Source organism: Gymnoscopelus braueri (genome assembly GCF_963280865.1).
Source record: "Gymnoscopelus braueri genome assembly, chromosome: 1".
NCBI lineage: Eukaryota > Metazoa > Chordata > Actinopteri > Myctophiformes > Myctophidae > Gymnoscopelus > Gymnoscopelus braueri.
This window is the reverse complement of record NC_137603.1, coordinates 17,397,522-17,413,599: the sequence shown is the minus strand read 5'-3', so window position 1 is coordinate 17,413,599 and position 16,078 is coordinate 17,397,522. Positions and strand designations below refer to the sequence as shown.

General features: G+C 43.1%; 1 protein-coding gene across 7 annotated transcripts in view; it reads left to right on the top strand.

Moving 5' to 3' along the window:
• LOC308091305 (C-myc promoter-binding protein-like) overlaps positions 1 to 16,078 on the top strand; it is a 296,959-nt gene that overhangs the window by 48,301 nt on the left and 232,580 nt on the right. For 5 of the 7 annotated variants that reach the window (XR_013933693.1, XR_013933694.1, XM_080436800.1 and 2 more), the window contains 8 exons: positions 2,772 to 2,905; positions 4,711 to 4,843; positions 4,972 to 5,178; positions 6,554 to 6,682; positions 9,091 to 9,232; positions 10,590 to 10,724; positions 13,465 to 13,593; positions 14,878 to 15,027. Coding sequence is in view for 5 of the 7 variants with exons in the window: in XM_080436800.1 (XP_080292926.1) it covers positions 2,772 to 2,905; positions 4,711 to 4,843; positions 4,972 to 5,178; positions 6,554 to 6,682; positions 9,091 to 9,232; positions 10,590 to 10,724; positions 13,465 to 13,593; positions 14,878 to 15,027 (1,159 nt within the window). In the remaining 2 variants the exon portion in view is untranslated. The remainder of the gene's footprint in view (positions 1 to 2,771; positions 2,906 to 4,710; positions 4,844 to 4,971; positions 5,179 to 6,553; positions 6,683 to 9,090; positions 9,233 to 10,589; positions 10,725 to 13,464; positions 13,594 to 14,877; positions 15,028 to 16,078) is intronic. The other 2 variants (XM_080436802.1, XM_080436801.1) reach the window with 1 other exon arrangement.

Sequence of the window (16,078 nt, the reverse complement as noted above, 5' to 3'; positions counted from 1 at the left end):
TTCAAAAATAGCAGATCTACAAGCTCGTAGCGCGGCACCGAGTGCTTGTAGATCTGCTATTTTTGAAAAATCGAGAAAATGTGTACAAGTTAATATTTTTATATTCTTTTAAAGCGAAAATTTTTAACTCAAATATTTGCTTCTGGGGGGTCCCTGGAACAAAACATTTTGAGATGGGGTCGGCGGCCAAAAACATATAATTCTAAATCCTTGACAAGAAAAGGTTTGAGAACCACTGATGTAGAAAGTTTAGTTTGGATTTAGAAGACATTAGTAAGAATCGGCCTGGTTTAACAAATGTTTTCCATTATAGACTGCACATTTGTCATGAAATGCTGTAAAAAAAAAAGAAGCTAAATTGTAGCTTTACATAGCTTACTGAAACCTCAGGGAAACCCTCGCGAATCGGCGAAGAGCAGAACTGTTTGCGTCTGCACCTTGCGTCGTGTTGTTGTCTTGTTGGAGATGTTTATCGTAGCAGATGTGTGTGTACTGTAGGAAAATATGCTCTCTACACATGGGCTCGGTTTCCCCATGCAGTAGTCCTAGATATGAGGTCCTGAAGGACAAATAGTGCTCACACTGATCAATATGTTGTCCATCTGTCCACTGTTTGGTGTTTTTGAACAGTGCTCTGTATTCAATACTCACGTTCACAATGATCCCAATTGGATTTAAAATAGTATTTTTACTCAACCGTGTATGTTTGCATGTGCAAACATACATTTATAATAAATAACTATACTTTATAATTACTTTTATTTTATGATATCATTTTTAATACATATTTGCACCAAGAAGGAGGGTGTAGAGACAAGGAATGACCTTCATACTGTGTGTGGTAAGCATGCTAACTAGTACAACCAACAGGTTGCCCTTTTGCACTTTTTGTTTCCTTTTTTTTAGATGTACTGTAGCATGCTCAAATATTGTCTCTTTCTCCTGTATGTTGCAAGGCCATGACCTTCTTTTCATCTGAGCAAGAGAGCAGGTCCAATGTGTGTTTTATTTTTATTCTTATTGCTTATAGCCAGTGGTGGAAAAAGTACTCAAATGTTTTACTTAAGCAAAAGTATCAATACTGCAATGTAGAAGTGCTCCGTTACAAGTAGTAGTAGTAGTAGTAGAATTAAAAACGTACTTGAGTAAAAGTACAAAAGTATTGGTATCAAAATGTACTTAAAGTACCAAAAGTAAAAGTACTAAAATGTTTGAAAATAGCAGATCTACAAGCTCACGCTATTTTCAAATAACCTATGTTATAAAATAGGGCTAAAGTGGATAATGTATGTTTTAGAAATGTAATAATTTATATCTGCAAAGTAACTAGTAACTAGTAAATACGTTTTCAAATAATTGTAGTAGAGTAAAATTACAATATTTGCCTCTGAGATGTAGTGGAGTAGAAGTAAAAGTATTGGAAATTGGAAATACTCAAGTAAAGTACAAATACCTCAAAATTGTACTTAAGTACAGTACTTAAGTAAATGTACTTAGATGTTTTCCACCACTGCTTATAACCTCAGTCAACGTCCATTTTTCAATTTGTAATTTTGAAGCAAATTATTCTGTGTCAAGCTTCAGCGCGCCACGCGGCTGGAAGCCGGTTCCTCAGAGAGAAACGCAAAGCTACAGCTGAGCTTTCACAATTCGTAGCAAAGCACGACGAAATCAAATTTATTTTTCCTTCATATTGCTAGTTCTTTGCAGCCTGCAGAGAGTCTTCAACAGGGGAAAATATTGACGTGAACAAGAGAGATAAGAGTGATTACAGATGGTAGTGTAAGGGACATCCTTCTTCCAGCATGACAAAGTCAAAGAGCATTAGTACTGTGGCATGGTACTATTCACAGATACAACATAAATAGTAATATAATACGGTAGTATTGATGCATATCTCCTCCACCTTCATTACCCGTTTAATTTTTACAGTTAAATAATTGGAACCAGAGTAAATGAGGTTGTATTGACTTCATGTGGTTTAGCAGGTCAGCTTATTTGTTTCTGATTAGTTTTGTCAATACTTTATACACAGAAAAAAAAGTAACGGTGTGTGTGCCTGGGTGTCTGTTTCACACACATAATACAGTGCGAGTACAGAGTCTCCTCAGCATAAGCATAAGTAAACATACCGCTTTAGTTTTAAGGTTACAATCCACAAGTTTCACAAGAGGTGATGGTAATGAAGTCCGTACTATAAAAAAGATCTGCCAATCTGGTTCAAATAACTTTTGGATTGTGTTGGATTGTAGTTTCGAAAAATATTACCACAGTATTCCTGTGGGAAGCTGTACCAGCTGTTCTTTTGTGTTGTGTTTTTTACAAGGCATAAGGCATCAAAAAGCCAGCTATCAATTCTTCCATCACTGTTTATCGGATTCATTCCTTCTTTTGGTCCAAAACCGTGGCACCTCATTGAAGCATAAAATGTTTTTGGATGGATTTCAAGACCTGGAACGCATCTGTGTCACTTTAGATTTCTTTGGCTATTAAAAAATAGCAGATATACAAGGTCATAGCGCGGCACCGAGTGCCGCGCTATGAGCTTGTAGATCTGCTATTTTTGAAAAATCGTGAAAAAAAATGTGGGGATTTTTTTCAAAAAAAAGTTAGGATTTAGAAAACATTTTTAAGAATCGCGGGTTAATGCAAATGATGATGTATGTCATACAAATGTCATACATCATCATTTGCATACAAAAACGGCTTGTAAGGAAACATGATTGCAATGACACTGCAAAAATATCCACTGTGTGTGCTCCTCTCCCCAGGTGGACAGCGATAGGCCAGAGGAGACCAGGCTGATAGAGTATGACGAATCACAGCGCAGCGAGCACACGGTGTTCATCACACCCCCGGAGTTGCCACCTCTTCCTGGCGGGGAGGAGCATCCTCTCTGCTACAGGTACTGTAACACGCAAAGCCACTATCATGAATAAATGTATGCAAATTCATCCTGTTAACCCATTAAGACCTGAGGCCGATTCTAAAAATGTTTCCGAAATACTTTTTTTTTAACATAAAAAATATAGAAATATGAAAAATATAAAAATATAAAAATATTAAAAATATAAAAATATAAAAATATAAAAATATAAAAATATAAAAATATAAAAATATAAAAAATATAAAAAATATTAATAATATTAAAAAAAACTAAAATCTCAAAATATGTTGTTCCAGAGATCCCCAGATGCAAAGATTTGAGTTGCAAATGTTTGCTTTAAAAATATATATATTCAAAGATTTGCACAAATAGCAGATCTACAAGCTCATACAGTGCCGCGCTATGAGCTTGTAGATCTGCTATTTTTTGAATAGCCAAATAAATCTTAAAATGACACACCTGCGTTCCCGGTCTAGATGGATTAAACTGCGCCTTTCTGGCTATAGTAGTAGGTGCTAGAATAATAAAGCTACCATTATTATACATTTTCCACTCTCTGAACAAACTGCTAAACTTTAAACTAAGCACCAATTATACAAATGAAGAATGCAGTCGAGCTTCTCCCGTTTATTATCATAATAACACAGCTGTATAAACGGTGCAGGGGTAATAGAACATAGAACATCAAAGTGCAGATATTCAATTTGCAATGGACGTAAAATTTCAACAAGACCGATTGCATTGGTTGGATGATAAGTGGCATTCAATGTGACATACAGTACGTGTCCTCCTGGCAAAAATGAGCACAAGATGGAAGAGAGAGTAAATTGAACTGAGCGTGCCCAAAAAAGCTAATTTCTCTGGAGGAGGCTGATTGAAGTGCAGCTGGCATGCCAGATCACATACTGGGAATAGAGACTACTGCCAAGAGGGTTGCAGGCTAGGAGTTAAGAGTTGAAATCACTGTTGACACTGTTGACTCAATATGAATACAATAAAGTACGGAATGGCTGTGGCTTGTCAGACAAAGACAACATCTTAGTAAAAGTGACATTTCAATATTATGTATGGACCATATTATATTTGAAATGTCCAAATGTTTTCATGTTATGCATACATTGTGTGGATTATGTATACAGTACATGTTTTCATATACATGTTCCATCCGTTTGCTCTGAAATCTGACTTCTGAATAGACCACACAACAAAGAAATGTACAGTAAAGTGATGATTTGGAGCTATACATTTTTTCCCTGACACAGTTGACACTGAAAGTAAGAATCTTTTTGTTGCATTGACTTACATTACATACATTTTTCATATCATTCAACACAAACTATTCTTATCAGACCCTCAGAACAGAATACTTCTGAGCTTGGTACAGGGGCATGTCTTTTCCCCCGAAGGACGCACAGCTACGCACAAAAGCGTAGCTCTTTAAGAGCACATAAAGGCATTGCTCGCAGCAGTATGGGTGCCTTCAACTTGACTTGGCCTGGTCCATTCTCTCATCCTTGAGCTGCCACTAGAGAAGAAAGCAGACACACTTATATGACACATACATCAAAACTGTGGGATTAACAACAGGTGTTCCAAAAGGATCTCCTGCTTCTCTCAGTTCTCCATATCCTGGGCCAACAACACATTCCCCTCACAGCATCCTAGAAAGTGAAACGTGTTCTGTCAAAGTGTAATATCGCTGTGGAGAAAACCAGAGGGATGTTTCGCCAATCGGTACCAGAGGTCTGTGTGTGAAAACTTGTGCCTGCCTGTTGCCACTGATCTGGTGTGTGTTCGTTCATGCATGTGTTTGTGTCCACCAGATACGATGGCTTCCCAGTGTTGAGTTTGGACCTCTTTGACCCTATGGAAGGACTACGGATACCTTTGTCTCGCCTCGCTGCCCGCCAAAGCTGTCCCACGAGCCCTGCGCCCATGTTTAGACGCACCAAACAGGTCAGCGTGTGCAACAAATGAACACGCACACGTCGTGGCGTGTAACTCTACTACTTACACCCACCCACCAACACACACTTAACAGCTGTCCGCTCACACTACCACCAACCCCCACCCCTCCCCCACAGGAGATCAAGTCTTCCCAGAAGATTTCCAAGAGATACTCGTCCATCCCCCAGCTGTGGTCCAAGTGCCTGTTGCGTCACTGCTATGGCCTGTGGTTCATCTGCCTGCCAGCTTATGTCAAGGTGTGCCACTCCAAGGTGCGGGCGCTACGCACCGCCTACGATGTCCTCAGGAAGATGCAGGTGAAGAAGCTGCAGCCCCCCGATGAGGTACAGGAAATCGACTCGCCACAACTTAACTTAACTCATCTGCCCTTTCACAGGTTTGGTGTAGTGTAGTATGATGTGGTATTGGTTTGTTTTTTTGCGGCGTGGCACCAAAGGGCCACCCATCTAGAATAGGGTTTGTCTATCTAGCTCTATCCATGCAAAAATAGACCAATCACAACAAACCACACTGCTCAGCTGATGCTGCTAACGCCAGTCACAGCCCCCCACAGAAGTAGGCCAATCGCAGCAAACCACATAGCTACGCCAATCACAACTAAACATCACACTGCTAAGCTCACTTAACCATTATACTGGTGCATCATTCACAAACTGTTACATCTAATAATTTCCCATACAAAGTTTGTTCGAGCACTTACAATCCAATTGTCACCCTCGTCGCAAGTGTCACTTTGGATTTACCAGGCATTTCCTGGTACCCAGGCAGGATCTAACTGTCAACACAACTAAACTGGATGAAATAACCAAGACTGATGGACTTACAGTTATTCATGTTATATATATTAATGAGTTATACTGAGTCTAACTCATTAATGTACCAGACATCCCACCCTGGGAAAATCAATTTCCAGGAGTGAATTAACCTTGTGATACTGCCTGTCTGTCTGTCTGCTGCTTGGAACTGGTAGAGCTGCGGAGGGGGGGGAGGGGCGGCTATTAAACTGACGACACACGCAGCTCACCTCCGCTCTCCCTTATTGTTGAACATTAATGCAAGTAAAACCAGTCAGTCACACACTACAAAATGCTACCAAATAAACCACCATCAGCACTGCAGTTTAGAGGAAAGAGGGTGAGAAATGCGTGGTATCTTTGTTATATGTACAGTAGCTGTTTTTTATGAAGCCAATAAAAAAGGACAAACATTTACAGCGTTGCAGATTGTGCTTAATGTGTGCGAATTGGGCTCTAGACCGGATCTGAGCACTGAGCAGTAAAACCGTTTTCCCGGCAAATCCACAAAATTATGGTCGCCTGGTCGGCATTTGCGGGACATTCATGACGGCTCGCAGGCGTCCGGGGAGCGGACGCTAATTCCCGGGAGTCTCCCGGAACTTCCGGGAAAGGTGGGATGTCTGATATACTAACCAGATGTTTGGAATATTATTCCTTGCTGGGTCTCTCCTCTGAGCTTTTGATGAATGGGGATTTCAACATGACTAGCATGTCCTCTTAATAAAAAAAGCCCAGAAAACAGTTTGACCGTTACACCCAGTCGTGCGCACAAGCACAAACAACTCAATTAAACCGACTCAACGCGAGTTACGTTGGATCAATAACATCATCCACAGACACTGCTTCTCTAGCACATGGAGAGGACAAGGTAACAACAACAGTGTCCTCCTGTCGTCCGCAGGTGTGCTACCGTGTACTGATGCAGCTGTGTGGTCAGTACGGCCAGCCGGTCCTGGCGGTCAGGGTCCTGTTTGAGATGAAGAAGGCCGGAGTCCACCCCAACGCCATCACATATGGCTACTACAACAAGGTAGAGAGACCTGTGTGTGTGTGTGTGTGTGTGTGTGTGTGTGTGTGCGTGTGCGTGTGCGTGTGCGTGTGCGTGTGCATAATGCTTTTTTCAATCAATCGAAAAAAGGAAATCCTGAAGGGAACTCACTGGTCTCTTGAACAGCCCTTCACTGACATTTCCACTCACCTCAAGGTTGCACAACAACATCCTTTGTAATCACATGCAGCTGTCACTGTGCGAGTCGTGACTCTATGTCTTGCTGGATGGTTTAGAGACCCATACTGGAAGGAAGATATATTGTTGTTATTGTCTCCGCCAGGCCGAAAGGCATGGTGAGAGAGTATGTTTTGCACCCTGTCCGTCCGTCCGTCCGTCCGTCCGTCCGTTAGCAGCTACTCTCCGGCACCGTTGGCCCGGTCGCTGCGAAACTGTGCACACACACTCCCTGGATGCCAATTTATAACCTTTGCCCGTTTTGTTAAAGCACTATTTTTCATAGTTTGTCGGAAAATGCAATGCCTCCTGTTGGCGAGTGCACTTTTCTAGTTAAATGTATGTATCATTTATACAAATATTTTTTATTCTGAAAGATGTGGGAGGCTTTAATGAAGGTCATACTGACAGTGTGGGTAGCAAAGGCTGAGTTATGTTAGCTAGCCTGTTAGGCTTGGAGGCAGTGGATACCTGCTAAACAGGGGTTTTATCTCTACGGTTGCTAACACAAATCATGTGCATAGCATCTTGTGAAGTGGAATTTTATGGGGGTTATTAATGTATGCTTTTACATGCGTTTTGCAGGTGATGATGCAGTACACGTGTTTACATGTGTGTTAAAGGGCATGACCACTTTGGTAGAGGTTTGGGTTGTGTAGTTACCTTGCCATGATGTAACTCCAAAGGTGAACAAGAAATAAAAAATTGATTGCTCCATTGATTAGAAATGGATCATTCAAAATATGCTCCTCATTGACAGCTTTAAAAGTCGCCCTTTTAGCACATAAACAACGCAAACAAAGCTGATTCAGACAATATAGAACATCACCAAGCCTTTTTTATAAAAATGTCAACTTCCTGTTGATTTTACTATTTGAAGATCCGGATCCGGATCTGCGTATCCAGTCCGGGTTTTCTTCCTAATAAAAATGCCCAAATCAACTGGAAGTTAACATTTTTATTAAAAAAATTAACATTACTGGGTTTGGTGATGTTCTATATTGTCTGAATCAACTTTGTTTGCATTCGTTTATGGGCTAAAAGAATGACTTTTAAAGCTGTTTCACTGTACAATGTAAGTCAATGAGGAGTATATTTAGAATTATCAATTTCTAATCAATGGAGCAATTATTTTTTATTTCTTGTTCACCTTTGGAGTTAGATCATGGTAAGGTAACTACACAACCCAAACCTCTACCAAAGTGGTCTTGCCCTTTAAGTACATATTCTGACTAACAGTAGCTTAATGTTCTCACCCATGGAGTGCCTCGGTGCGTGCCGGGGTGCATTAATACAAACTGCCCTCTCTGACACCGATTCCCAGACAGACAGCTCTGTCATCCCTTTAAACAGCCTGTGGCCTAGAAGCGTGTTGTCATAACGATGGTACAGACGGCAGCCCCACGGTATCGATCTCCCTGTGTGCGTCTGTCTACCTCATTTCACCTGGTCAGGTCCTGAGAGCCTGCAGATTCTCAGCATAATTAACTCACTCCCAGCTCCCTCCTGCTGCCAACTGGAATAGCATATAGTTTGGCGGCGTGCCCTGTGGCTCTCTCAGAGAGATGTTCAAGTGGCTTTTTATGTGCGAGAGAGAAAGCTAAATGTGAGATTTTGGATGTCCAATCCATTAGTAATCCTCTTCGTTTCTGTGACGAGAAAAGGGTGAGCTGGGTGTACTGTAATGGAGGGTGTGTGTGTGTGAGGGATATACTGGCAGAATTTCATCCTTGGACAAGTTGCGGGTACATTTGCGTTTGGGGTTAACCACTTGAATATTGATCGGCATGTCTTTTTATTTTGTTTTATTAGCATGAGTGTGTATCCCTCTGGCCATGACCGTCAGTGCTCTCGAATTTAATGACGGTTGGATGAGAATTCCCTCCATTCAAATTGAATTTGAACCAAAATATCTGTATTCACGGAAATGTTCTTCTTTTCCTGCTACATCAATAATGAGCGTCTCTCACTCTTATGTGATCCTGTGGTTTAAATATAATGGTTGACTTCATGAAGAAAAAAAAGGTTTACTGTTGTGTGACTGGTGTTGGTTTCCATGTCTTGTGCACCCCTTTAATTGGTATGGTAATGGCCACATAAAAAATATATTTTGCATGTTTTTGCTGCAAAGCACATTGAGTTTCCCTCTGTGTGAACCAGATAAGGTTTGACTCCTCTCCTCTCCTCTCCTCTCCTCTCCTCTCCTCTTACAGGCGGTGTTGGAGAGCACATGGCCCTCCACCACCAGAGGTGGTTACTTCCTGTGGATGAAGCTCAGAAACGTGGTGCTGGGCGTGGCCCAGTTCAAACAGGCCCTTCGGAGACATGCCCCGCTCACCCAGAGCCCTCTGTCAGGTAACTATGACGGATAAACCTCTGTCTCGTCTCTGTCTCGTCTTATATTGTCCTCTCCATGTACGAGACTAGAGTCGATGTGGAGTAGAGGATGTGGAGTAGAGGTTATTCATTTGAGTTCTATTGGAATGCAATAGCCTGACACACATTATGATGGATGCAGCAATTGTACCGTATCATAAACCCTCGTAAACATGAAGTATTCTGGGCTGTTTGACTCACTCAACAGAAAACTGCCTAAAATGATTTAAAAAAATTGCCTTTCACTTTCTCACTGAAAACAAGAACCTATGTCTATTTTTTGTATTTTGGATGTGCCACCCAAAATAAGAGTTAACCACCTACAATGCCTGAATCTGAATGAGAACATATTTCCCTGCATATTCACTGATCTACCTTAAGCAGATATACGAGTGACCTGTCGGACTCGTCCCATGGTCAACCAAGTCTGCATTGGAGCATAACGTGTGATTTGGTTTACTAGAGCCCATGCATGGCAATGAGTGGACCCGCCCCCCCCAAACACAGAAACCCATAGCATGCATGCTACTCTATGTTATGCAAATGCTGGCTTTTTATGCTTAACTCCTTATATCAGCATCGTGTTGCTGAAACTGCATGTCCCCTTACTGATTTACTTCAGACTCCTGTACCTGTAAACAACATAGACATCCTCACTTATACACATATTAGTCATAGACACAAAACACTAAACCCTGAGGGACACAGGCCTATACTGTGTGACATTCAAGGAACCAGATACACTTTCCAGCCCTACTGACTGACTACAGCAGGGGTCTTCAACGTTTTCAGGCCAAGGAGGACCCCTTAGCTGAGAGAGAGATGAAGCAGGGACCCCCAACTACATGTTGTATAAAATCGTGCTGCATATCAAACATTTTCAGAGATAGCTTCATATAGACGTGTATGTGTATTTTCAGACAGTTAACCACTTAAACCCCTCAGCACTTCAAAAACGTGTACTTGGTCTGCTCTTTTTCCCCCCCTACCACAAACTTCTTTGCTGAAAATAGCAGATCTACAAGCTCACAACGCCTCGCAGCGCGAGGCGTTGTGAGCTTGTAGATCGGCTATTTTCGGCTGACGTTCCCCTCAGGATAAAGTGGTTAATGTAAAAGAAAAAGTTCCTATCACACAAAGATTTGGTGGCCCCCCTGTAGTAACTCTGAGGACCCGCTAGGGGTCCCGGACCCCCTGTTGAAGACCCCTGGACTACAGTAATCTCTAATAGAAAAACAAAACAAATTAGAAAAACAAAGAATTTCTCTCTACTTGCCCCCCTGGAGCCAAAGCGGCTTCCAGCTGCCCTTTTTAACGCCTTATTGTCTTTGGGCAGATGGCAGCGATGCGGACGCCGTGAGTCACGGCAGCCTGGATAGCTCCGCCGACACTAACCCGGCCGAGCAGGGCCCCTCCTACGCTGCTGCAGACCCCGTCAAAGTAGACCCCACTGACGATAAATCTAGCACAGGTACACTTTGAACACGGCTGCAGCGTCCTCCTGACTCCCGCTCTTTTCACGGGGGCAGCCATTTTGTCCTGCATATCTTTATTTGTTTGTTTCACTGACACTTTTTTTCGTTTGCTTTGTTCTTTCTCCTTTTCCCATGCTTTTTTTCCCTCTCCTTGCTCGCCTTCCAAACCCTCTCTTGTGTTTTGTCATGTTTTTTTCCTTTCCCTCCATACGTTTTATCATCCTCCGGCGTTTTTTTCCATCGGTGTCTCTCTCCTCGTTTGTTTTTGTTTTCGTTGCCGTGGTTTCTGCTCTTGCACTGTCCCCTAACCCCTGCCCCTACTTTACTCTGGCCCTTGCCTGTGTGTGCCCCCTTGCATGCAGTCGGCCGTCTGGGCGGCAGTGTGGGCGTGCGGGGCCCGGCGGCCCCCGCTGCACACTTGTGGGGCTCTGAGCCCAGAGACCCCGCCCGCCTCTCAGGTAAAAGCCTCTCTTCTGTCTGTCTGTCCTTCTGTCTGTCTGTCTGTCTGTCTGTCTGTCTGTCTGTCTGTCTGTCTGTCTGTCTGACTGTCGGGTATAGTTTCGAATTTCTTGCTTTTTTTTATCGACTTTAACTTTAAGGTGCCCTCTCTCCTGTCTGTCTGTCTGTCTGTCTGTCTGTCTGTCTGTCTGTCTGTCTGTCTGTCGGGTATAGTTTCGAATTTCTTGCTTTTTTGATCGACTTTAAGGTGCCCTCTCTCCTGTCTGTCTGTCTGTCTGTCTGTCTGTCTGTCTGTCTGTCTGTCTGTCTGTCTGTCTGTCTGTCTGTCTGTCTGGCAGCAGGTACTTTGTCATTTTATTTTCTCCATCCCCGCCTGTCTTTCTTTCTGTCCCTTCGTCTGTTGTCTTTCTGTTTGGAGTTCTCTCTTCTCTCCGTTTGTCTTTCTGACTGGCTGTCTCTCAGTCACGTACCTCTTTTCTGTTCATCTCTGTCTGTCTGTCTGTCTCTGTCAGGTCTCTTCCCTCAACCTCTAGAATTTGACTGTCTCTCTCTCTCTCTCTCTCTCTCTCTCTCTCTCTCATATATATATATATATACTTGGTTTCCTCGGCTGTTGGTCACAGGACTGCTGCTAGGTGCTCTACAGTGTATGTGGCCAGCCTCCTGTACTGTGAAGTGCAAAGTTTACACACTGCACACAGCATAGGAGGCTGGCAGTGGCCATGCAGCCTTCATGCTTTATTCAGAGGAGAGTGTGAGCGCTCCCAGCAGGGAAAGATGAAAGAGGAGAGCAGATCAAGAGAAATCTGGTTGCCTGGAGACCCAGGGAAATTGAAGAGAGAGAGAGAGGGAGACAGAGAGAGAGAGAGAGAGAGACAGAGCGAGAGAGAGAGAGACAAAGACAAACTGAGAAAGACAATTGTGACATATTTATTCTCTTTTTTTCTCTTTTTTCTCTCAGCCTTCCTTTGGAAGGCTGAGAGAAAAAAGAGAAAAAAGAGAAAAAAAGAGAAAAAATAGATAGAAGATAGAAGTGGTAAAATGAAAAAAGATTTTTGTTTAGATGCTTCGTTCATGTAACTTAAGCACAGTGAATTGAATGAAACTGAACTGAATTGAATTGACAAAGGCAGGAGAGAGTTTAATAACAGACACAGGAAAAGTGCAGAGATTGAGAGAAAAGTCCAAATTGAGAGAAGCGGTAAAACAAGACAAGCAGATCGATACACACAATGTCAAAACTCTCTTGGAGTCTATTAGCGCTTGTTGTTATGAACTCCTCTTGACTTCTTCTAGTTTCTCCCCACATGGAGGTCTGAAGAGCTGCTCTAAAAGGGCATAAAATAATGACTTTCTACACTCACACACCTGTAGCTGACCAGCTAGCGCACCGGCTAATTGTGGTCAGAGTGAGACCTTTATTGCACATCTCTCCCCCTCTCTGCGCTCAGCTTCTTGTCTCTCCACTGTTGTGTCTAAACCAGGGGTCTTCATCGTTTTCAGGCCAAGGACCCCTTAGCAGAGAGAGAGATGAAGCAGGGACCCCCAACTACATGTTGTATAAAATCGTGTTGCATATTAAACATTTTCATAGATAGCTTCATATAGACGTGTATGTGTATTTTCAGACAGTTTCAGCACTTCGAAAACTTGTACTTGGTCTGCTCTTTTTTTCCCCCTACCCCAAACTTCTTTGCTGAAAATAGCAGATCTACAAGCTCACAACGCCTCGCAGCGCGAGGCGTTGTGAGCTTGTAGATCTGCTATTTTCCCCTCAGAATAAACTGGTTAAGGTAAAAGAAAAAGTTCCTATCACACAAAGATTTGGTGGCCCCCGTGTAGTAACTCTGAGGACCCCCTAGGGGTCCCGGACCCCCTGTTGAAGACCCCTGGTCTAGACAAAGCAGAACTACCTAAATCATTTGTATGGATAATTTTGATACTTTGTAGTCCATAGAATAATATGTTGGCCAGTACTTAGAGAGGTGAGAAACATTGTTGAATTTGACTCACACCCTGCTCACATACTGACCTATTACGGGGTCTGTCTTTAAATAAGAGACACAGGTTCAAAATAGGAGGTTCATTATAGTTGATTGTGATAAATATGATAACTGGTTTCCATGTGTGAAGGTTTTGGTTGGCATATAACACCTCCCACAGTCTTTCTGTTCTCCTGCTGTATATTATTCAGTACCTCACTTGTGCTTCTTTCCTGTTCTCCTATCTACCCCCCCCCCCTCTCTCTCTCTCTCTCTCTCTCTCTCTCTCCTCCAGGGGACCAGTCAGATCTGGGCTATAACTCGCTGTCTAAAGAGGAGGTGCGGAGAGGGGACCCCAGTGGAGGAGGACGGGACATGCATGGCGTCGATAAGGACGACAAGAAGGAGAGCGACTGCAGCTCCCGTTAGTAACCGCTGCCGTGCATATGAATCCTCACACGTTTAACACGACGACACCTGGAATTCAATTTAACCGTTATAATTAAAAATGGCATACTTAAAGGACTTTGTTTTTTTTACAAATAAGGTTTATGTTTTAGCTGGTAATTAAAGTAAATAAAAGATGAGTGTTAAAATCTTTTCATTTACTGCTTTCTATAGTTTTAGCAATTTTTAGCAATCTTTTTTACAGTGGGCATTCGGGCAGGTGGCTAAATACGTATTTTTTTACACAATAACCCGGCGATTTCTTTATTATTATTTACAGTAGTTTTTCTAGCCCCCAATAACTCACATCTGGCCATCAAAGACCACGGGGACATTTTTTATTGTGTAAAAAAATACATATTTAGCCACCTGCCCGAATGCCCCCGCCCACTCTAAAAAAAGATCGCGAAAATTGCTAAAACTATAGAAAGCAGTAAATGATTTTTTTCACTCATCAACACTCATCTTTTATTTACTTTAATTACAAGCTAAAACATAAACCTTGGTCGTAAAAAAAACTAAGTTGTCCTTTAAAGAGTTAAATCAACACTGCTGTGTAGTCTCTGCGTTAAAAACAACTACGTTGCATCTGGCTTGGCCAGGCATTCCAACGAACATAATTGGCTGTGTTTGTGGATGGGAAGCCGGGGTGGATAGGGTGATCTCTTTCGCCCCCAAAGCAGTGGTTCTCATAGTGGGGTCCGGGGACCCCCAGGGGTCCTCGGGGGGATACCAGGGGGTCCCCAGCTAAATTAGTTAATATAGCGTCACAATCATTTGAACCCCTTTATCCATATTTTATACTTTGGCTATTAAAAAATAGCAGATATACAAGCTCATAGCGCGGCACCGAGTGCAGCGCTATGAGCTTGTAGATCTGCTATTTTTGAAAAATCTTGAAAATGTGTGCAAATCTTGAAACAAAACAAAAAAAAATGCGAACATTTTTAACACAAATGTTTGCTTCTGGGGGTCCCTGGCACAACGTATTTTCAGGTGGGGGTCCGCGGCCAAATACATATCAATTTGGGGGTCCTTGGCACGAAAACGTTTGAGCACCACTGCCCTAAAGAAGCGGCTGGCGACTTCATGTGTAGACGTTAACGTTCCCTAGTTTATCTGTCTAATGCCCTTTGGTGAATTTTTCAGGGTAATTCATGTGCAAGAAGCTGCACGCATGATTCATTAAAAGTCTCAAGACAAGACTGTGTGTGTTTGTATGTGTCTCTCTGTGTGTGTGTGTGTGTGTGTGTATGCGTAGTGTCGGAGACGGAGAGCACTAAGGGCAGTGGGGACTGTCTACCGCAGCTGGACATGGAGGCTCCTCCGTCCTTCAGACCTCGCGGCATCGTCCGTGGCAACTGTCCCTTCGACGGCGCGTCCTGTAAGCCCAAAAGCTCCGCCAGCACAGGTGAAATAATAACCCACCGCTTTCATTGCATTTGATTGTATTAGGATTGCAAATATAATTAAATTGGTTTAACCCATTAAGACCTGAAGAAGCATCTGTGTCATTTTTAGATTTGAGCTAAAAAGTCACTTATTTTACACTTTGGCTATTAAAAAATAGCAGATATACAAGCTCATAGTGCGGCACCGAGTGCCGCGCTACGAGCTTGTAGATCTGCTATTTTTGAGAAATCGTAAAAATTTGTGCAAATCTTTGAATGTATATGTTACAGGGTGAATGGAGAACCAGGTAGATTGAAGAAGGCGCGTTCGTTTTTACCACCCACCCAGCAATTCTGTAGAAGCAACACTAGAGGGAGCCACAAGCCAGGCTTGTGCACAAACATATATGGCTGCGACCACACACACACAGTCACACACACACACACACACACACACGCTCATGCTTTTTTTGGTTTATTGAAAGCAGGACTGTTAAGATACTTTTATTGTGTTCTGGCTTTTGTTTTACTTTCTCCCTGACACACACACACACACACACACACACACACACACACACACACACACACACACACACACACACACACACACACACACACACACACACACACACACACACAGTGATCCATGAAAAGAACTATTCTGTCCCTATCGGTTTATAACTTAAACGGCGCTGAGTCGACTAGTAGAGCATCGGCCGCTCAGCGCGGGCACTCGCGCCTGGAGGCGCGAGGGCGCGCTTCCTCGGCCTCAAGCTCCACTAAGTCGGCGCGCCTCCGTCGTGGACAAGCGTGTGCGTGTGCACGCGTGTTCAGCGTTCCCCTAGCGTAGCTTCCTGGTTGCTATGTGGGGGGGAACAACAAAAGACAGGTCCGCGTCGGCACATCAAAGCCCCGCCTCTCCGCGTTCTCCTTCTCCTCCTCGGAGGAGGAGAAAGAGGACGGTTTATTTCGTGAGGAGGAGCTCCTCCTCGCGAGCCTCACGTAATTAACCCCCGCCTCGCAGCGCCGTGTCCTCCTTCTCCTCCTCCTCCTCGCGAGCCTCGCTAATAA